This window comes from Pristiophorus japonicus, chromosome 12 (genome assembly GCF_044704955.1).
Source record: "Pristiophorus japonicus isolate sPriJap1 chromosome 12, sPriJap1.hap1, whole genome shotgun sequence".
NCBI lineage: Eukaryota > Metazoa > Chordata > Chondrichthyes > Pristiophoridae > Pristiophorus > Pristiophorus japonicus.
In genome coordinates, this window is record NC_091988.1 from 187,173,845 (window position 1) to 187,197,247 (window position 23,403).

Genomic DNA, 23,403 nt, shown 5'->3' on the forward strand with positions numbered 1-23,403 from the left:
AGGGTGTGGACTTTGTGGCGGAAGACAAAGACAACGGCTTTATTCTTCCGATGTTTCACTGTACATAATGAAGATTCTGTATCTGCTTTAGTGTCATCATCCATCTCAAAGTCTAAAGCTGCATCCTTGCCAGTGCAGAAGACGTCAGAAAATAAGTGCAGCTCCACTTTCGGGGAACCTCCAAACTTTGAAGTTGCCTGGACAATTAGTATACGATAGTGGAAATGGGATACAATACTCAAGTCATGATGCTCCATGTGAGTCCCTTGTCCTTGAACATATTAATACAATTCAGACGTTTGGATTTGGTAATTCTTTAGTGCTGAGGTCTTGAACATCAACATTCATAAGCCATCCATTAATCAAGATACGCAAGTGATCAGAATTTTACCTCCACTTCTCCTGTTTTTCTTGGCATGAGACCTAAATTTAGCAATAAATCCAATAATCTTTAGTTCCCTCTAACATAGATGAACAAGAAACGGGTGATCATTTCCAGTGACTGTCTAGCTGGTGAACAGAAAGCAGAGAGTCGGGATAAAAGGGTCCTTTTCGGGTTGGAAATCGGTGGTTAGTGGTGTGCCACAGGGATCGGTGCTGGGACCACAACTGTTTACAATATACATAGATGACTGGAAGAGGGGACAGAGTGTAGTGTAACAAAATTTGCAGATGACATTAAGATTAGTGGGAAAGCGGGTTGTGTAGAGGACACAGAGAGGCTGCAAAGAGATTTGGATAGGTTAAGCGAATGGGCGAAGTTTTGGCAGATGGAATACAATGTCGGAAAGTGTGAGGTCATCCACCTTGGGGGAAAAAAACAGTAAAAGGGAATATTATTTGAATGGGGAGAAATTACAAAATGCAGAGGGACCTGGGGGTCCTTGTGCATGAATCCCAAAAGTTAGTTTGCAGGTGCAGCAGGTAATCAGGAAAGTGAATGGAATGTTAGCCTTCATTGCGAGAGGGATGGAGTACAAAAGCAGGGAGGTCCTGCTGCAACTATAGGGTATTGGTAAGGCCGCACCTGGAGTACTGCATGCAGTTTTGGTCACCTTACTTAAGGAAGGATATACTGACTTTGGAGAGGGTACAGAGATGATTCAGTAGGCTGATTCCGGAGATGAGGGGGTTACCTTATGATGATAGATTGAGTAGACTGGGTCTTTACTCGTTGGAGTTCAGAAGGATGAAGGGTGATCTTGTAGAAACATTTAAAATAATGAAAGGGATAGACAAGCTAGAGGCAGAGAGGTTGTTTCCACTGGTAGGGGAGGCTAGAACTAGGGGCACAGCCTCAAAATACGGGGGAGCCAATTTAAAACCGAGTTGAGAAGGAATTTCTTCTCCCAGAGGGTTGTGAATCTGTGGAATTCTCTGCCCAAGGAAGCAGTTGAGGCTAGCTCATTGAATGTATTCAAGTCACAGATAGATAGATTTTTAACCAATTAGGGAATTAAGGGTTACGGGGAGAGGGCGGGTAAGTGGAGCTGAGTCCACGGCCAGATCAGCCATGATCTTAGTGAATGGCGGAGCAGGCTCGAGGGGCTCGATGGCCTACTCCTGTTCCTAATTCTTATGTTCTTATAAACCTTGGGCTGAGTATTTCATCTTCACCAGATTCATCTGGTCTCTACCAGATTCTCAAATTGTTATTTTGTGAAAAGGAATCTGAAAAGGCAAGTGAGACGATGTTGAATATGCAGTGAAATGCCGAGAAAGGGTGCAAGTAAAGAAGTTGTAGAATGTCTTTTATACGGTTCAGAAGGGCAGGATTGATGGATGAGCGGCACATGCTGTGGGCTCGGATATGGGCGTCAAAGTCTTGGGATTGGTTAGTGGATACCTGACTCAAGATCTGATTGTATCTGGTAGCCTGAATATGATGAGATAGTTCTCATTGAACAAAAATAAATTGGGGGACACTGCAGAAATTGCTCCCCAAATCAATGTACCAAGAGGACTAGTTGAACATCCTTCTACACTACAAAACTGCTACGCCTTCAAGTGTAGAAAAAAAATGCTTTCAAGGCAGCCCATCATCATGGGTCGTCCCTCGGAATCGAGGAAGACTTGCTTCCACTCCTGAAGTGAGTTCTTTGGTGGCTGAACAGACCAATACGAGAGCCATAGACTCTGTCACAGGTGGGACAGATAGTCGTTGAGGGAAGGGGTGGGTGGGACTGGTTTGCCGCGCGCTCTTTCCGCTGCCTGTGCTTGATTTCTGCATGCTCTCTGCGTTAGACACGGAAGTGCTCAGCGCCCTCCAGGAAGCACTTCCTCCACTTAGGGTGGTCTTGGCAGCTGTGGCTCAGTTGGTAGAACTCTCGCCTCTGAGTCAGAAAGCTGTGGGTTCAAGTCCCACTCCATAGACTTGAGCATATAAATCAAAGCTGACACTCCAGTGCAGTGCTGAGGGACCGCTGCACAGTTGAGGGTGCCGTCTTTCGGATGAGACGTCAAACCGGGGCCCTGTCTGCCCCCTCGGATGTAAAAGATCCCATGGCACTATTTCGAAGAGCAGGGGAGTTCTCCCCAGTGTCCTGGCCAATATTTATCACTCAATCAACGTAACAAAAATACACTATCTGGTCATTATCTCACTGCTGTTTGTGGGAGCTTGCTGTGTGTAAATTGGCTTCTGCATTTCCCACATTACAACAGTGACTACACTCCAAAAGTACATCATTGGTTGCAAAGCACTTTCCTGAGATGTCCGGTGGTCGTGAATGACGCAATAGGAATGCAAGTCTTTCTTTTCACCTTGATATGTTGCACGTTTAACACTGTTTCTCGCTCCACAGAAGCTGCCTGGCTACCTGAGTATTTTCAGCATGTTCTGTTTCTATTTCAGATTTCCAGCAATAGTATTTTGCTTTTGTGTGAAAGTGGCACCGTTGCTCTCTTTTTGTGCACCCTTTTCTCGAGATCGGTCACAGTACAGGAATGCCGTCTATTCCACTGAAATTGTGACTCTTGGAAAGCAGCGGAGGTCAAGCCGAGGATGATTGACGGGGCTGGACTCGGGGAGTAGGTTCCACCCATTCATGAAAAGAGCGGCGGTGGCGTCATCGCGCTCTGCTCCATGTTGATTGGTGGGCTGCGGGTGACAGTCAGTGCGCAGTCCAGGGCCGGGTGATGTCATTGCCAGCTGGAGGGGCAGTGCGCAGGCGCGGTAGACAGCGGCCGGCTCCGCTTGAAAGGGCTCGCGAGCAACCTGGGCAATGGTGAGTTGTGTGCACACCTTGCAGGGGAAGTCCAGGGAGCGGCAAAGGGGAGGCAGCTGGAAAACCATTTGCTTTGCATAATTAGAACAACCTTTTTTTTATATATATATATTGCAGCTTCACTATGGCCTGGGCGGTGGTTTGCAATTAATTGGCACAAAAGGACTGTCGGATGATCTGTGAGAATTGGACAGAGATAGACATGTTTTTTTTAATATATATGTGTTTGTTCCTGGGATGTGGAAAAGCCAGCATTTATTGCCCATCCCTAATTACCCTTGAGAAGGTGGTGAGTCGCCTTCTTGAACCGCTGCAGTCCGTGTGGTGAAGGTGCTCCCACAGTGCTGTTATGGAGGGAGTTCCAGGATTTTGACCCAGTGATGATGAAGGAATGGCCGATATATTTCCGATATAAGTCAGGATGGTGTGTGACTTGATGGTGGTGGTGTTCCCATGTGCCTGCTGCCCTTTGTCCTTCTAGTTAGTAGAGGTCAGGGGTTTGAGAAATAATGTCCAAGAAGCCATGACGAGTTGCTGCAGTGCATAATTCAACAACAACAATAACAACAACTTATATTATTATAACGCCTTTAATGTAGTAAAACATCCCAAAGCGCTTCACAGAAAGAATTTGACACCGAGCCACATCAGGAAAAATCAGATCAGGTGACTGAAAGCTTGGTCAAAGAGGTAGGTTTTAAGAAGCATCTTATAGGAGGAAAAAAGAGGCGGGAGAGGTTTAGGCAGGGAATTTCAGAGCTTGGGGCCGAGGTAACGGAAGGCATGGCCGCCAATGGTTGGGTGATTATAATCAGGAATGGTCGAGGATAGAATTCGAGGAGTGCAGATATCGCGCACGCGGGGAGTGAGTGGAGGAGGGGGCGGTGGAGCTGAAGAAAATTACAGAGATGGGGAGGGGTGAGGCCCTGGAGGGATCTGAAAACAAAGATGAGATTTTTGAAATCGAGGCGTTGCTTAACTGGGAGACAATGTAGGTCAGCGAGCCCAGGGGTGATGGGTGAGTGGGACTTGGTGGGAGTTTGACTCGAGCAGCTGAGTTTTGAATGACCTCAACTTTACGTAGGGTCGAATGTGGGAGGCCAGCCAGGAGTGCGTTGGAGTGGTTAAGTCTAGAGGTATCAAAGGCATGGGTGAGGGTTTCAGCAGCAGATGAGCTGAGGCAAGGGCAGAGATGGGCGCAGATATGTGGTCGGAAGCACATTTCAGGGTCAAATATGACTCCAAGGTTGCGAACAGTCTGATTCAGCCTCAGACGTTGGGGAGACTTATGGTGTCGGTGGCTAGGGAACGGAGTTTGTGGCAGTGACCAAAAACAATGGCTTCGGTCTTCCCAATATTTAATTGGAGAAAATTTCTGCTCATCCTGAATTGGATGTCGGATAAGCAGTCTGACAATTTAGAGACCGTGGAGAGGTCGAGAGAAGTGGTAGTGAGGTAGGGCTGGGTGTCATCCTGGGTGTACATGTGAAAACTGATGCTGTGTTTCCGGATGGTGTCACCAAGGGGCAACATTTAGATGAGAAATAGGAGGAAGCCAAAGATAGATCCTTGGGGGGGACACCAGAGGTAACTGAATGAATGTACTATTTCCTCCCCTGTTTTCAGTGGGGAAGTGGATGAACTTACAAGTGAGACTTGAACAGAGATTTTCCCAGTTCAACACTCGGTCCTTGCTCACAAAGCTGCTGGTCACAAGCTGGCTGGACCTACATGGAATGAAGTAGGTGAGCGCCGTCTTGAACCACAGCGGTCCGTGTCATGATGGTGCTCCCACAGTGCTGTTAGGGAGTTAGTTCCTGGATTGTGAGCCAGTGACGACGAAGGAACGGTAATATATTTCCAAGTCAGGATGCTGTGTGTGACTTGCAGCTGACAGTGTTCCCATGCGCCTGCTGCCCTGGTCCTTCTAGGTGGTAAAGGTCATGGGTTTGGGAGGTGCTGTCGAAGAAGCCTTAGCGAGTTAATGTCCTTAATAATAGGATCGAATTACCAGTGATGTTCATATTTTAATGAATTACTTTCTTTAGGTTAAAAGCTTCTCTGAGCTACTGAATGGGTTAAAGCTGGTTGAGATTATTTGCATACTTTGGATACCAGGAAACATTAAGCCTCCACAGCGTCAACAGTGATGAGAGCATACCCACAATGGGCTGTGCAATTTGGTACATTGCTTCACAACACATTCAGAGGTTAATAGGGAGGAAGGTGTGTGATGTCTGTATTGTTCAAGAGTAAGCTGGTCTGCTGATGGCTTGCTGGGTAAATGCACTGTGGGTGTGGTGCTGAGCAAGTTATTTTTATACTTTGGCTTTTTTTGTTCTGTTCTGTTCTGTCCTGTCAACTGTAGCTCAGTGGGTAGCACACTCACCTCTGAGCCAGAAGGTTGTGGGTTCAAATCTTGCTCCAGGCACTTGAGCACATAAATCTAGGCTGACACTCCAGTGCAGTGCTGAGGGAGCGCTGCACTGTCGGAGGTACCGTCTTTTGGATGAGACGTTAAACTGAGGTCCCATCTGCTCTCTCAGGTGGTCGTAAAAGATCCCATGGCACTAATTCGAAGAAGAACAGGGGAGTTATTCCTGGTGTCCAATATTTATCCCTCATTCAACATCACTAAAACAGATGATCTGGTCATTATCACATTGCTGTTTGTGGGAGCTTCCTGTGCACAAATTGGCTGCCACGTTTCCCACACTACAACAGTTACTTCATTCCAAAAGTACTTCATTGACTGTAAAGCGCTTGGAGACATCCAGTGGTCGTGAAAGGCGCAATATAAATGCACAGTCTTTCTTTCTGTTTTCAGAAGAGCAAGTTCCGTGGTTTAGAGTTTTCATCAGATGCTGTTCTCCATCAGTCCAGTTCTAGGCTGCTGGGGTTTAACTTGTACAAAGAGCGACACTTGATTCAACAGCAAATGCATAGGCTCTCGAGTCCTTGGGTCTACAATTCTGTTCTATGGGTGGGGTTGTTTATTCTTGGGAGGTTAGTCAGCAGAGGGAGAAGAGTGGCTGTGTTTTCAGCTGCGCTCCTTAATGTAAAAACACCTTAAAACAGGCCAGCAAGAACCCAGATTTGATTTTACATGAGGTACGGTAGCATGGTAGTTATGTCAGTGGACTAATAATCGAAGCCTGGACTACTGATCCGGAGGCTCGAGTTTAAATCCGACCACGGTGGCTGGGGAATTTAAATTCGGTTAATTAAATAAATCTGGAATAAAAAACTAGTATCAGTAATGGTGACCATGAAATTGTCGTTAAAAACCCATCTGGTTCACTAATGTCCTTTAGGGAAGGAAATCTGCCGTCCTTATCCGGTCTGGTCTATATGTGACTCCAGACCCACAGCAATGTGATTGACTCATAACGGCCCCTCTGAAATGGCCCAGCAAGCTACTTGGTTCTATTCACCGTCATCTTCTCGAGGGAAATTAGTGATGAAAAAAGCAAGACTTGCATTTATATAGCACCTTTCACGGCCACCGAACGTCCCAAAGCACTTTACAGAGGTTCTTTTTAGTTGTTATGTCTCAAATAAAGCAATGTGACTGAGTACTGTAGACTTGAGTAAGTGTGACCTTAGTCTCTCTATTCTGACTCCAGAGTGCTGGTACAGCAGAGGAGGCCTGCTTATATACAGTGCTCCCAAGGGATGCTGGGATCCCTTGGGACTCCAACAGATACACCCTCTGGTGGTGGTAGAATGCTGGTTATGTGGTGTTGCATACATAACTCCAATGTAGGAACAGTGATTACACTTCCAAAAAAGAAAGCTGAGCAATAAATGCTGGCCTTGCCAGCGATGTCGACATCCCATGAATGAATAATAAAAAAAAATTATCCAGTTACTAATCAGAACCCCAGGAGTGAGGGTGTGCTGTAGGTTATGGCAGTAAGCAGAAGGTATGGAGTCCCACTGTGATGGAGAGCAAACATTTGCAAGGAGAGTAACGCTTGGGTGACCAGCATACTGTAGGAAACGTTGGCAGTGACAGTGAGAGCCAGCCATCTCACTGGAACTCCATTCCTCCCCTCTCCAACCACTGCTTCAGGCTGAAGCTGACTGATTGCATCGTCAGCCTCCTATTCGAGCTTGAGCTGAGCTTCCAACCTTGTATAAAAGCAAAATACTGTGGATGCTGGAATCTGAAATAAAAACAGAAAATGCTGGAAATCTCAGCATGTCAGGCAGCATCTGTGGAGAGAGACGGAGTTAATGTTTCAGGTATCGACCCGAAACGGTAACTCTGTTTTTCTCTCCACAGATGCTGCCTGACCCGCTGAGATTTCCAGCATTTTCTCTGTTTTTATTTCAGACCTTGCATTCTCACCATCGCAAAGACCACCCACCACCAGCTCTATAACATCGCCCGCCTACTCAGCCCATCTGCCACTGAAGCCCTGATCTTTTCTGTTGTCACCTCCAGACACGACTATTCCGATGCTCCCCCGGCCAGCCTCCCATTCCCCGCTCTCTCTGAACTTCAGCTCATCCAAAACTCTGCTGCCTGCATTCTGTCCCACTCGCCCACCATCCCTGTCCTCGCTGACCTGCATTGGCTCCCAGACCCCCAATAATTCTGAATTCAAATGCTAATCTTTATTTTAAATCCCTTCATGGCCTCTCTCCCACCCCTTTTCCCCCCCAATTTCTGTAATCTCTCCAGGCCTACAAACCCTCCCCAAACTCTCCACTCCTGACTCCTGTCACTTGTGCCACCTTCCTCCCTTCGCTCCACCATTGGCGGCCATGCCTTCAGCTGCCTAGACTCCACACTCTGGAATTCCTTTCCTTCCTAAACACCTTCCCACTTCCACTTGTGTCCTTCAAAACCCTCCTTCGAACCCACTTCACTGGCTTGATTTTTTTGATCATGTGTCTTTGAAGCAGGTGGGGACATTTTTCTACATTAAAAGCACTATATAAAAGTTAGTTGTTATCAGCGACGACATCAGTAGTGCTGTCAAAACCAGCTGACCAAAAATAAGGGAGAACTAATCAGCTCAAAAATGAATTTTATAAAAAAACAAGGTATGGTCTGCTTCTTTCGTACAGTAGCAGCAAAGCAAATCAAATGTCAGTAAGTCAGATATCCAGGCCAAAGCTACCGGTGTAACAGCGTGGATATCTTGCAGGCTGCCAGCGAATTCCCTCTGAGGGCAGTGCTCGATGATGTGCTCCAGGGTCTGATTAGGAGCTCCACAGTCACATGATGGGGAGGCTTTAATCTTCCACCTCTGGAGAAGGTGGCAGCATCGATCATGACCAGTTCTGAGGAAGTTGATGGTTGTCCACTGTTTGCGAGGAAGGTTTGATCCTTCAGGTTGTACTGTGGGATCTGCTGTAAGGAATCCATTCCGTATGTTGCAGTTCTTCCAAGCATTTCGCCGTCAGTCATCAAGACTGAGGGGAGATCGCTGAAGGGCTTCAGCGACGGTCCAGTATGGCCGCCTCGATTTGAAACGGTAGGTTGTTCAAGTCTGCCTGGATCGGCATGTCTTTGCTGGTGTAGTGGTTGTATTCTCTGGAGACTGCATATTCGCAGCGTAGGTGTGGTGGTGCGATGTTTGCAAGCACGGGGAGCCATGGTGTTGGTATGAATAAAAGCGTAGCGGTGATGATTCTCACAGTAGAATTCAGCTGGACATCAACAGATTTGACATGCGGACTTGTTGGCCATGCCGGAGAGCAGTACTCCGCTGCAGAGTACAGCAGGTCGAATGCTGCCGTACGGAGGGTCTGCTCCCTATGTGGATCTGGCAAGTTTCTGGATCAAGTTGATCCAACCTTTAGTTTCTTCCCAAGGTTCTGGAGATGTTGTCTATAAGATGGATGCGATCAAGCGTGACTCCTAAATAGGAGGGTTTTTGGCATGGTTACTTCTGCGCCGCAAAAGGAGACTTTCAAAGCTTGGTTTGCTTGATGGGTGTTGAGGTGGAATGTCGAGGTGCCTGTCTTTTGCAGGTTTGGCTGGAGTTGCCATCAGTGGAAGTAGGCCAGCACCCTCTGTAACTCACTGGTCAGGGTCTCTACGGTGATGGACAGATTCGTGTTTTGCATGGCCAAGGCAATGCATCAGCGTATGTGAAATTGCGGGACTCTGTTTCGGGCAGGTCACTGGTGTAAAACTTGAATAACATGGGTTCCAGGACAGAACCCTATGAGAGTGTGTCATCATTATCATAGGCAGTCCCTCGGAATCGAGGAAGACTTGCTTCCACTCCTGAAGTGAGTTCTTTGGTGGCTGAACAGTCCAATATGAGAGCCACAGTCTCTGTCACAGGTGGGACAGATAGTGGTTGAGGGAAGGGGTGGGTGGGACTGGTTTGCCGCATGTTCTTTCCGCTGCCTGCGCTTGATTTCTACATGTTCTAGGCGTTGAGACTCGAGGTGCTCAGCACCCTCCCGGATGCACTTTCTCCACTTAGGGTGATCTTTGGCCAGGGACTCCCAGGTGTCAGTGGGATGTCGCACTTTATCAGGGAGGCTTTGAGAGCGTCCTTGTAACATTTCCGCTGCCCACCTTTGGCTTGTCTGCCGTGAAGGAGCGCTGCATTTAGCACTTGCTTTTGGAGTCTCGTGTCTGGGATGCGAACTATGTGGCCTGCCCAGCGGAGCTGATCGAGTGTGGTCAGTGTTTCAATGCTTGGGATGTTAGCCTGGACGAGGATGCTGATGTTGGTGCGCCTGTCCTCCCAGGGGATTTGTAGGATCTTCCGGAGACATTGTTGGTGATGTATCTCCAGCGACTTGAGGTGTCTACTGTACATGGTCCATGTCTCTGAGCCATACAGGAGGGTGGGTATTACTACAGCCCTGTAAACCATGAGCTTGGTAGTAGATTTGAGGGCCTGGTCTTTGAACACTCTTTTCCTCAGGCGGCTGAAGGCTGCACTGAGGCATTGGAGGCGGTGTTAAATCTCCTCATCAATGTCTGCTTTTGTTGATAAGAGGCTCCCGAGGTATGGGAAATGGTCCATATTGTCGAGAGCCACACCGTGGATCTTGATGACTGGGGGGCAGTGCTGTGCGGCGAGAACAGGATGGTAGAGGACCTTTGTCTTATGGATGTTTAGCGTAAGGCCCATGCTTTCATATGCCTCTATAAATATAGCGACTATATCCTGGAGTTCAGGCTCAGAATGTCCGCAGACGCAGGCGTCGACAGCGTACTGTAGCTCAATGACAGAGGTTGGGATGATCTTCGACCCGGCCTGGAGGCGGCGAAGGTTAAACAGCTTCCCACTGGTGTCATGTATCTCACACTACTTTATATAACTGTATCTTACCATGCTATACATGACTGTAACTAGATATGACCTGTAACCACAAGCATACTTTACCACCAGGGGTGCACTTGCAGGAGACACTGCATACCTGTTCCATACAGGTATATAAAGACAGATCTCAGGCAAGTGTGGCACTCGAGAGCTGTGAAATAACGGTGCAGGTACTGAGTGATCTTGACTTCAGCACGTGCCTCGTGTAAGTCTGTACTGCAGGGTCAGGACTTTACAGTGGCGACGAGTTTCGGGATCACAGAATCCACAGAATGGCTACCAACGGCTCAGATGAGAAACACAATGCTGGAGACAATTGGGAGGACTTTATAGAAAGGCTCCAGAAAAGCTTTGTAACCAAAGACTGGTTGGGCGACGATAAGGCAGACAAGAGAAGAGCCCATCTCTTGACCAGCTGTGGCTCGAAAACATACGCCTTAATGAAGGACCTACTGGCACCCGAGAAACCAGCAAGCAAGTCGTTTGAGAAGTTGAGCACACTGGTGAGAGACCACCTGAAGCTAGACACAGGTTCTACAACTACAGACGCTGTGTGGGCCAGAGCATACCCGACTTTGTGGCAGAACTTCGGAGGCTGGCTAGTTTATGTGAGTTCTCCGATGAACTAAAGAGAGAAGTACTGATGGACTTTTTTATTGAAGGAATAGGCCACGCAGGCATATTCCGAAAGCTTATAGAGACCAAGAACATGACTCTAGAGGCAGCAGCACTGGTCGCACAGACATTCTTGGCAGGAGAAGAAGAAACGAGGTTGATCTACACTGCGGGTACGACAACTAACGAAACATCGGAACAAGTGGTTCACAGCGTGGAACAAGCCGCTACCCCCACACACAGACAAAGGCAAGAGAGCAGGTCTTCAACAGCAGGCAGTGGCGCCAGAAGCCATCAAGAGCCACAGGAATGGCTGTTCACATCTCATCAACGCACAATGCGAGCAATCAACTACAAATTGAGAGAAGCCCAAGAGAGATCAGCCAGACGCAGCTCATCCTTCAGAAACATAGAAACATAGAAAATAGGTACAGGAGTAGGCCATGCGGCCCTTCGAGCCTGCACCGCCATTCAATGAGTTCATGGCTGAACATGCAACTTCAGTACCCCATTCCTGCTTTCTCGCCATACCCCTTGATCCCCCTAGTAGTAAGGACTACATCTAACTCCTTTTTGAATATATTTAGTGACTTGGCCTCAACAGCTTTCTGTGGTAGAGAATTCCACAAGTTCACCACTCTCTGGGTGAAGAAGTTTTTCCTCATCTCGGTCCTAAATGGCTTACCCCTTATCCTTAGATGTGACCCCTGGTTCTGGACTTCCCCAACATTGGGAACATTCTTCCTGCATCTAACCTGTCTAAACCTGTCAGAATTTTAAACGTTTCTATGAGATCCCCTCTCATTCTTCTGAACTCCAGTGAATACAAGCCCAGTTGATCCATTCTTTCTTGATATGTCAGTCCCGCCATCCCGGGAATCAGTCTGGTGAACCTTCGCTGCACTCCCTCAATAGCAAGAATATCCTTCCTCTAGTTAGGAGACCAAAACTGTACACAATACTCCAGGTGTGGCCTCACCAAGGCCCTGTACAACTGTAGCAACACCTCCCTGCCCCTGTACTCAAATCCCCTCGCTATGAAGGCCAACATGCCATTTGCTTTCTTAACCGCCTGCTGTACCTGCATGCCAACCTCCAATGACTGATGTACCATGACACCCAGGTCTCGTTGCACCTCCCCTTTTCCTAATCTGTCACCATTCAGATAATAGTCTGTCTCTCTGTTTTTACCACCAAAGTGGATAACCTCACATTTATCCACATTATACTTCATCTGCCATGCATATGCCCACTCACCTAACCTAACTTAACAATGGAAGCGATCTGTGCTGGAGATGTGTGGGAAGGCACTGAACAAGGGGGTGTCAATTTCAGCATGCTGTTTGCAGAAACTGCAACTATACAAGGCATCTGGCTCGCATGTGCAGAAAAACAGCAGTTCGGCTGGTATACGAATCGGAAGGTTCGGAAAGCGGACTAGAGACGGTGGGGACAGTGCCCGGGAAACCGAGGTACAACGGGTCAACACGATCAATGTCCACTGTTCTTACAACAAGACGCCTCCAATAATGATGAGGGTCCTACTCAACGGGATACCCGTCAACATGGAACAGGACACGGGAGCTAGTCAATCTCTCATGAGCGTCCAACAATTTGAACAACTGTGGCCGCACAAAAGCAACAGACCAAAACTCACAAGGGTCGACACCAAACTAAGGACCTATACCAAAGAAATCGTCCCAGTCCTTGGCAGCGCCATGCTCTCAGTCACGCACAAAGGGACGGTGAACCGACTTCCTCTGTGGATTGTGCCCGGAGATCACCCAGTACTGTTGGGGAGATGCTGGCTGGCAAAACTAAATTGGAAATGGAATGATGTTCACGCCATGTCGTCAGAGGAACGGACCTCCTGCTCAACAGTTCTAAGTCATTTTGAACATCACTTTCAGCCAGGTGTGGGCACCTTCAAAGGGGTTAAAGTTAAAATCTACATCACACAGGATGCCAGACCGGTCCATCACAAGGCTAGAGCTGTGCCTTATGTGATGAGGGAAAAGATTGAACACGAACTGGACCGGCTTCTGCGGGAAGACATTATCTCACCTGTGGAATTTAACGACTGGGCAAGTCCCATCGTCCCCGTCATGAAGCCTGATGGATCCGTACGAATCTGTGGGGATTACAAGTCTACCATAAACAGAGTCTCCCTACAGGACCAATACCCGCTGCCCAGAGCGGAGGACCTATTTGCCACATTGTCTGGAGGAAAACTTTTCTCGAAACTAGATCTCACATCTGCGTATATGACGCAAGAACTGACCAAAGAGTCTAAGCTTACTCACCACCATCAACACACATCGAGGCCTTTTCATGTACAATCGATGCCCATTCGGCATCAGGTTGGCAGCTGCTATATTCCAGCGCAACATGGAGAGTCTGCTCAAGTCCATCCCGGGGACAGTTGTGTTTCAAGATGACATACTCACCACGGGCAGGGACACCGACTCCCATCTCCGCAATTTGGAGGAAGTACTAAGTCGATGGATTGGGTAGGCCTAAGAGTGAAGAAATCCAAGCGTCTGTTTCTCGCGCCCGAGGTTGAATTTTTGGGCAGAAGGATTGCCGCTGATGGAATCCGCCTAACAGAATCCAAAACCGAAGCAATTCGTCTGGCACCCAGGCCCCGGAATGTCTCGGAACTGCGGGCCTTTCTCGGGCTACTCAATTACTTTGGGAGCTTTATGCAGAACTTGAGCACGCTGCTGGAGCGCCTCCACGTGCTACTCAGAAAGGGGTGCGATTGGTTTTGGGGGGACGCCCAAGAACGCGCCTTCAATAAGACACGCAACCTTCTATGTTCCAACAGTGTTTTAGCCTTTTTTGACCCAGGTAAAAAGTTAGTCCTTACATGTGATGCGTCAGCGTACAGGGTCGGGTGCGTTTTACAGCATGTCAATGATGCGGGTAAATTACAACCCATTGCTTATGCCTCCAGGTCACTTTCGCGGGCGGAGCGCGGTACGGTATGGCTGAGAAGGAGGCGCTCGCATGCGTGTACGGTGTCAAAAAGATGCACCAATACCTTTTCGGGGCCAAGTTCGTGTTAGAAACTGACCACAAACCCCTCACGTCCCTACTATCCGAGTGCAAGGCAATAAACGCCAATGCCTCGGCGCGCATTCAGCGATGGGCACTCATGCTGGCGTCTTACGACTACACAATAAGGCACAGACCAGGCACAGACAACTGTGCCGATGTGCTTAGCAGGCTACCCCTGGCAACCACGGAAGGGTCCGACGAACAGGACTGTGAGATGGTCATGGCAATCAATGCCTTTGAATCCACAGGTTCGCCCATGACGGCTCGCCAAATTAGAGCCTGGACGACCAGTGACCCCACGTTATCCTTAGTCAAAAGATGTGTTTTAACTGGTGACTGGGCAGAGGCTCGCGATGCCTGCCCCAAGGGGATCAAACCTTTCCATAGGCGCATGCATGAACTATCACTACACTCCCAGGGAAGCCCCCCTAAGCCCCTGGCCCTGGCCCACCAAACCGTGGTCGCGGATGCATGTAGACTATACGGGCCCATTCATGGGCAAAATGTTCCTCGTAGTCGTCGATGCATTTTCAAAGTGGATCGAGTGCACCATTTTAAACTCGAGCACCACCTCCACCACTGTGGAGAGCCTTAGAACCATGTTTGCAACGCACGGACTTCCTGACATATTGGTCAGTGATAATGGTCCGTGCTTCACCAGCGCAGAATTTCAAGATTTTATAGTTGACCATGGCATAAATCACGTTAAGACGGCACCATTCGAGCCGGCCTCCAATGGCCAGGCGGAGCGAGCAGTGCAAATCGTTAAACAAGGCATGCTTAAAATCCAAGGTCCCACGCTGCAGGGCCGCCTGTCGCGACTGCTGCTGGCATACAGATCTCGTCCGCATTCGTTGACTGGGGTTCCCCCCGCGCAACTATTGATGAAACGGACCTTAAAGACTAGGCTCTCGTTAATCCTCCCAGACATGCATGAAATTGTAGAGGCAAAGCGTTGGAAGCTAACTGAGTACCATGACCAAAATTCGAGGGGGAGGTGGAATGAGATAGGGGACAAAGTGTTTGTGCTAAACTATGGCAGGGGTCCCATATGGCTTGCAGGGACAGTAACAGGCAAGGAAGGAAACAGGCTACTGGTTGTACAAATGGGCAATGGCTAAACCTGCCGGAGGCATGTAGACCAAGTAAAAAGTAGATTCACCAACAACACTGCGGAACCAGAGGCAGACTACAATGTGGAACTCACACCACACCTGGTGGACAGACAGAGGGAACAACCTGAGGAAAGGGCAGTCTCAACAGACAGCCCAGGTGAGATACCAACAATCATACTGAACAAAACAGACAGCCCAGGCGAGATACCAGCAATCACACCGAAAGAAGAACAGGCACCAAGGCAAACAACTGAACCACAACTAAGACGCTCCACGCGAGAGTGTAGACCACCTGAGAGACTGAATCTATAAAGACAATAAGACCTTGGGGGAGGTAGATGTCATGTATCTCACACTACTCTATATAACTGTATCTTACCATGCTATACATGACTGTAACTAGATATGACCTGTAACCACAAGCATATCATACCACCAGGGGTGCACTTGCAGGAGACACTGCATACCTGTTCCACACAGGTATATAAAGCCAGGTCTCAAGCAAGTGTGAAATAAAGTTGCAGGTCCAGAGTGACCTTGACTTCAGCATGTGCCTCGTGTAAGTCTGTACTGCAGGGTCAGGACTTCTGTAGTTTAATTCCACTCCAGTGGGGAGCTTGTTGATTGTGAAGTGGAGCATGGCAGCGAGGAAGATTGAGAAGAGAGTTGGAGCGATGACGCAGCCCTGTTTGACCCCGGTCTGGATGTGGATTGGGCCTGTAATGGATCCGTTGGTAAGGATCACGGCCTGCAGGTCGTCGAAGAGCGGCGAAGGATGTTGACAAACTTTTGGGGGCAATCGAAACGGAGGAGGACGCTCCATAGACCCTCGCGGTTGACAGTGTCACAGGCCTTTGTAAGGTCGAAAAAGGCCATGTATAAGGGCTGGCGCTGCTCCCTGCATTTTTCCTGCAGCTGTCACGCTGCAAAGATCATGTCTGTTGTGCCCCGTAGGGGACGAAATCCGCACTGTGACTCCGGGAGGATCTCCTTGGCCACAGGGAGAAGACGGGTGAGGAGGACTCTAGCGACAACTTTCCCAGTGGCTGATAGCAAGGAGATTCTCTTGTAATTGCTGCAGTCGGACTTGTCCACTTTTTTAAAGATGTTCACGATCACTGCATGTCTGAGATCTCCCGGCAAGCTCTTCTCCCTCCAGACGAGAGAGATGAGGTCATGTATCCGTGCCAACAGCGCCTCTCTGCCATACTTTAGCGCCTCAGCAGTGATTTCATCCGTAGCCTTGTTGTTCTTGAGCTGTCTAAAGGCTTTTCCTACCTCGTGCAACGTTGGGGTTTCACTGAGGCAGTGGTGGGTCGCATGCTGTGGGATGGAGTCGAGAACACTCGAGCCAAAGGCAGAGTCTCGGTTGAGGAGATCTTCAAAGTGTGTGGTATCAATGTGGAGGGCATTGAAGTGTTAAGTGAGAGCGAGTGATTTGCAGGAGCCTTGTTCCATGGTTCAAGCATGATGAAGGCCATTCAAGGAGGTGCAAAGATGCAATCAGCAGAAACTTGAGTACTGAACCACCCCCAACCCACAGCCAAAGTGTGAGTGGGGGGGGGGGGGCGGGGGCGTCAGATGGAAGAGAAGAGATACAATCCTAGGTATTCAAAATGAACAAATCAGAACATGCATAAGATTGATTTTAGTGAGACTGTGCCAATATAGCATAGTGTTGTGGATAGACAGCTTGGCGGTCCAATGTGCTATGCCAGGGAGTGGTTCAATGAATGAATGTACCCTGATGTCCTGTCAAATACTGAGGGTAGTTTTCTCAGAGGGTGGTAAAATTGCAGACGGAACACCCTAAGAGTCGCTCATCATTCAGGAAAGACTTTTTAACCCAGAGAGTGATTAAAATGTGCAGCTCACTACCACATGGAACAGTTGAGACAAATAGTACAGATGGATTTAAGGGAAAGCTAGATAAATACATGATGGAGAAAGGAATAGAAGTTTATGCTGATGGGGTTAGATGAAGTAGGGGTCGGAAGGGGTTCATGTGGACATAAGTACCGGCATGGACCAGTTGGGCTGAATGGCCTGTTTCTGTGCTGTACATTCTATGTAATGGTCCCAATAGTAACTAATTGTGTAATGGTCCCAATAGTAACTGATTGGAAGGGCCTGGGTCACCTATCCGATCTCTTATCTGGAGCCATAGAAGAAAATGGGAGGATTGGGGAGATGATTGAGCCTCTCCCCAGCACCATTGTACTGCAGTGTTAACCAATTTCCATTTCTTCCCTTTTCAGGCTGAAGTTGAAGAAACTTTGAAGAGAATTCAGAGCCAGAAGGGTGTTCAAGGAATTATCGTGGTCAATGCGGAAGGTATTTAAAAAATATATTTTTTTTGATTATTATGCAAGGACTGAATCTTCCTAGGTCATCACTGAATGACTTGCATTTATATAGCGCCTTTCACAACCACATGATGTCCCAAAGCGTTTTACAACCAATGAAGTACTTTTGGCGTGTAGTCACTGTTGTAATGTGGGAAACGCGGCAGCCAATTTGCGCACAGCAAGCTCCCACAAACAGCAATGTGATAATGACCAGATCATCTGTTTTTTTTGTTATGTTGATTGAGGGATAAATATTGGCCCAGGACACCGGGGATAACTCCCCTGCTCTTCTTCAAAATAGTGCCACGGGATCTTTTACGTCCACCTGAGAGAGCAGACGGGGCCTCGGTTTAACGTCTTATCCGAAACACAGCATCTCCGACTGTGCAGTACTCTCTCAGTGCTGTGCTGGAGTGCCAGCCTAGATTTTTGTGCTCAAGTCTCTGGGGTGGGAGCCCATTTACATGTTCTATGTTGGTGTTGAACTGGTAAACAGAGATGCTCCTGTTGTGTCTGCTTCACTTCCTTTGGGTTGAAATGCTAATTTGGTCAGGATCTTTTTAAAGCAACAATACTTTGGGCTTCCCCGATGGCACAGTTTGGTTAAGATTGGCATCAGTGACCTACCCCTACCCCTATCCCTGTACCATAAAGTGCATGGATGTCTGGTGAAGACGGGGTTGCAGTATTCTCCTCTGCGTTCCCTATGTCAATTTTCTCACTGGGCTCTTGCATGAAGGGTGACCAGTTGCGTGAGGTGGTAGCATTGGCGTCTTTGGACCTGTATCACAGGATGAGGCACTGCCTTCAGGAGGGAAGGGAATAAAAAGGATGAATATTGGGGTGGGATGGGGAGAAGAGATCAAGGATATCATGGGCTGAAACAAATGCCATCTTAAAAGTGGTCGATTGTTCTAACTACCCGGCTTTATTCTGAATATGCAGCACTTATGCCACTGGCAAAGTAAACATGCTGCGATCTCCTGGACTGGTATCGATCACCTGAGGGGGTCGGAGAGGAATTTTCCAGAGTGTATTTTTTCCCTTATTAACACAGAAGGTAGTGGGGTCATGTCCCACTCCAAGAGTTTGAGCTTATAAATCTAGGCTGCCCCTCCAGTGCAGTGCTGAGGGAGTGCTGCACTATCGGAGCTGGCGTCTTTCGGATGTGACGTTAAACCGAGGCCCCGTCTGCTCTCTCAGGCGGATGTAAAAGATCCCATGGCACTATTTTGAAGAAGAGCACGGGAGTTATCCCCAGTGTCCTGGCCAATATGTATCCCTCAGTCAACATAACAAACGCAGACTATCCAGTCATTATCACATTGCTGTTTGCGGGAGCTTGCTGTGCACAAATTGGCTGCCACGTTTCCCACATTACAACAGTGACCACCCTCCAAAAGTACTTCATTGGCTGTAAAGCTCTTTGAGACGTCCAATGGTCGTGAACGGCGCTATATAAATGAAAGACTTTCTTTCTTACTGACACTGGGTTTTCTTTCTTTTTTTTTGCCTCTCCCAGGAGAATGGGGTGGGGGTGCAAGTGGTGGGAGGGGGGAGGAGGGAAGAAGTGTTTAGTCAAGATGCTCCGTCCACCATTGATTTTGTATGCTCCAAAGTATTTACAGCACAGAAACAGGCCATTCGGCCCAACAGGTCCGTGCCAATGTTCCTGCTCCACATCAGCCTCCTCCAGCCCCTCTTCCTCTAACCTCATGTGCTTATCTAGCGTCCCCTCAATGCAGGTTTGTATCATTGAAAGCTGATCTCCTCTTTCCAAGGTATTCCCATACGGACAACCATGGACAATTCGACCACGGCCCAGTACGCTGGGCTAATCCACCAACTGTCCATGAAAGCTCGGAGCACCATCCGGGATATCGATCCGCAGAATGACCTCACGTTCCTCCGAATCCGCTGCAAGAAAAATGAAATCCTGGTTGCACCTGGTAAATGTGGTTTATTTTAATCTGTGCTTCAGGCATATTTTAAGTTTCTTCCTCCAGGATAAAAGCAGTCTGTTTAAAGCAGTTTTATTAGCTCTGCAGCGGCTTGGCAGGTGAGTGCTATTCAGGAACCACCACTAGAAAGGGTTTGTGTGTGGGTGGACTGGAGTGGGTCACCTGTAGAGGTCAAAGAGACAGCTAATGTTTAAAAAAATATTTGTTCCTGGGATGTGGACATCGCTGGCAAGGCAGCATTTATTGCCCATCCCTAATTGCCCTTGAGAAGATGCTGGTGAGCCGTTGCCTTGAACCGCTGCAGTCCGTGTGGTGAAGGTGCTCCCACAGTGCTGTTATGGAGGGAGTTCCAGGATTTTGACCCAGTGACGATGAAGGAACAGCCGCTATATTTCAAAATCAGGATGGTGTATGACTTGGAGGGGAGCTTGGAAGTGATGGGTGATCCCACGTGCCTGCTGCCCATGTCCTGTTAGGTGGTAGAGGTCATGTGTTTGGGCCTAAGAAATATAATAATTGGGTGAGGTACCTTGAGGGTTCCCAGCATGAGGCATCGCCTTCCATAAACCTCTTCACTGCACCGACTTCCTTAAAAGCTATCACCTTTGACCTAGGAAGGGAGGAAACATTAAGAAAAGATGACATTGTGATGGTGACATACTGTGCAGGATATAACAAATGCGACTTGCATTTATATAGCGCGCTTAATGTAGACAAACATCCCAAAGCACTTCACAGGGGCATGATCACAAAATGAATACCGAGGCAAAGAAGAAGACATTAGGAGGGATGACTAAAAGCTTCCGTAAAGATGTTGGATTTTAAGGAAGATGTTAAAGGAGGAAAGGGTGGTCGCGAAGCGGAGGGCTTTATGGAGAGAACTTCAGGGCATGGGCAGCTGAAATACGGCCACCAATGGTGGGGTGAGGAGTGGATGGGGGCAGATGCACAAGATGCCAGATTCAGAAGAATGGTGAGTTCAGGGGGCGTTGTAGGGCTGGAGGATTTTGCAGAAAGCTGTGAGGTGACGAAGGGATTTAAACACGAGGATGAGAATTTTAGGTTTGAGGATGTGGGGAAACCAGGAGTCAGAGAGAACAGGGCTGATAGACAAGCAGGACGTGCTGCAGTTTGTGGAGGGTCGAGGAGGGCATCGGAGGTGACCAAAGTGTGGAGGAAGATTTCAGCAACAGGGACAGAACGGGCAATGTTACGAAGGTAGTTTTTGTGATGGCAAGGATATAGTGGATTTATATCGTGTGAGATTGGATTTGAATAGGGCGCCTTAGTCAGGAACACTCTTGAGGTTTACAATGACAGAGGGTGGGAGGGGACGGATTTCATGGTGGGGGGGGGGGGGGGGGTGAATACAATGGCTTCAGTCTTACCAATGTTTAGCTGGAAGAAATTTCCACTGTGGGGCGCAAAGGGGTCGGCGCCACCCCCGCCCCCCACCAAACCTCTCGGGCAATAAAAAATGCCATTGTGCCCCCCCCCGGAGGCGCTAAGGGGGCTATAAAAAGGGGCAATTTCGCCCCCTAAGTCTATTGGGCCAAACTTTTGTTCAGAGTGCATGTTAACAGCAGTTCTCATTCATAAAGCATTAGCACAATAAAGGAAGGATCTGCAGTCAACTTCCACAGACTCTGACTGGAGATCTCGTATTATTTTTTAATTGCCTGTGAAGATGAACATTTTACTAATTTGTGTATTTTTTCTGCCCCTCCCCACCCCCCCCACCCTGACAGATAAGGAATATTTACTGATTGTCATCCAGAATCCCAGTGAATGATGCCTGTGATGTCACCTTTTGAGCAGCTTCGAGCCCGCACAAATGTTTATTTCCGTGTCGGTGATTCTCAACGTTGATTTCTCCACACGCCCCGCTCCAACTATTACCGCACTAGCTGCTGCTTCCGTGTTCCCGTGTTGCTTTTCCTGGAACACCCGATTGGGGGTCTGTCTCATCCGCGAGTGGTTGAATAAGCCCATTGTCCACTGCCCAGCGCTTTCATAGAATCATAGAAATTTACAGCGCACAAGGAGGCCATTCGGCCTAACGTGTCTGTTCTGGCGGAAAAATTGTATCCAGCCTAATCCCACCTTGGTCTGTCACCCTGCAGGTTACGGCACTTCAAGTGTATATCCAGGTACTTTTTAAATGCGATGAGGATTTCTGCCTCAGCCACCCTTTCAGGCCGTGAGTTCCAGATCCCCACCACCCTCTGGGTAGAAAATGTTCTCTTCAACTCCCCTCTAATCCTTCTACTTTAAATCTATGCCCCCTGGTTATTGCCCTCTCTGCCAAGGGAAATAGGTCCTTCCTATCCACTCTATCCAGGCCTCTCATAATTTTATACACCTCAATTAAGTCTCCCCTCAGCCTCCTCAGTTTTAAAGAAAAACAAACTCAGCCTATCCAATCTTTCCTCAGCTAAAATCCTCCAGCGCTTTGCTGTCATGAACTGGTCATGCGCTTACTCATTTATCTTTGGTATCTTTTACCAATCGAGTCTTCAGGAGAAGCTGACTCTATTTCCATTAGTCTGCTCCAGCTACATTTTAAACGCAATCAGTCGGTTTTTAAATTAATTACTTACATTGCTTTCTCATTTGGAAAATTCCGACTAATTCACAGCCTAATTTGCAGCACTTTAACACATAGTGGTCTCCTTTTAAATGATAGCGTTTTGAATCATGAATAGATAAAGCCGTTTTATGTTTTCACATTTACATGCGATCGCTTTAAAAATAATGGCTAAAGTATTTGAGTCGATGTTGGAGAATGCGATCAAGCTCATAAAATGAAGCAGGATATTTTTGGATCGGAAGCACGCGGTAATTAAAATGAGTGAGCCTCAGAGTGCCAGGGATTTACCGTTCTCCGTTTGCAAATTCTTCATGCTTCCCCTAAAAAGAAATGATTGTTGAAAAGATGCGTAACAGCGGTGTGATACGTATTGGCTGCAAGAGTTATTTTTTTAACAGGTTGTAATGAGCTTGTTGTACAACCGACCACCAACCCGTGTCATAACTAGGAGGCCATTCTGGACCGTCGCCGAAGCCCTTCAGCGATCTCCCCTCAGCCTTGATGACCGATGGCGAAATGCTTGGAAGAACTGTGACGTACGGAATGGATTCCTTATAGAGGAGCCCACAGTGCAACCTGAAGGATCAAACCTTCCTCGCAAATGGCAGACCTCCTCAGAACTGGTCACGGGTCAATGCTGCCGCTTTCTCCAGAGGTGGAAGATTAAAGCCTCTCCATCATGCGACTGTGGAGCTCCTAATCAGACCCTGGAGCACATCATCGAGCACTGCCCTCAGAGGCAATTTGCAGGCAGCCTACAAGATATCCACGCTGTTAGACCGGAAGCTTTGGCCTGGATATCTGACTTAGATAGTGACATTTGATTTGCTTTGCTGCTACCATACGAAAGAAGATATTGGTTGGGTGGGAGGAGAGAGAAAGAGGGAGAGGGACGGTTGTGAAAGATGAATGTGTATTATTGAAAATAAAATGTCTTGCTTCCACAAAGGTTTGTCCTTTGCTTATTTGAGAGAGTATCGTTGTTATCAGTATGTCTGCTTGAGCCACCTTAGTGATGCTTATTGACGGCCATGTTTTTAACACAGAACCACTTGAGTTGTGAATTGCATGTGAAGAATTTTATTTTTCTAGTGGAGGGCTGAAGTTTGGAGTGTGTCCTAAATGGAGGATGGGCCTATTATCTGCGTACACGTGGTCTCATTGCAGGGAAAGAACCAATTTT

General features: G+C 47.9%; 1 protein-coding gene across 1 annotated transcript; it reads left to right on the forward strand.

Moving 5' to 3' along the window:
• The first annotated feature begins 3,156 nt into the window (after positions 1-3,156).
• On the forward strand, positions 3,157-23,130 carry LOC139277086 (dynein light chain roadblock-type 2-like). The gene is made up of 4 exons (XM_070895098.1): positions 3,157-3,227; positions 17,580-17,655; positions 19,451-19,618; positions 21,379-23,130. The coding sequence occupies exons 1-4, from the start codon at positions 3,225-3,227 to the stop codon at positions 21,420-21,422; spliced, it is 291 nt and encodes a 96-aa protein (XP_070751199.1). The 5' UTR covers positions 3,157-3,224; the 3' UTR covers positions 21,423-23,130.
• The last annotated feature ends 273 nt before the right edge of the window (positions 23,131-23,403 follow it).

What these genes read in the sequence shown, in the direction of transcription:
- LOC139277086 (XM_070895098.1), top strand. An exon ending in TATCGTGGTCAATGCGGAAG is followed by an intron (nt 17,656 to 19,450) that starts GTATTTAAAAAA and finishes CCTCTTTCCAAG; the next exon opens with GTATTCCCATACGGACAACC. An exon ending in TGAAATCCTGGTTGCACCTG is followed by an intron (nt 19,619 to 21,378) that starts GTAAATGTGGTT and finishes CCACCCTGACAG; the next exon opens with ATAAGGAATATTTACTGATT.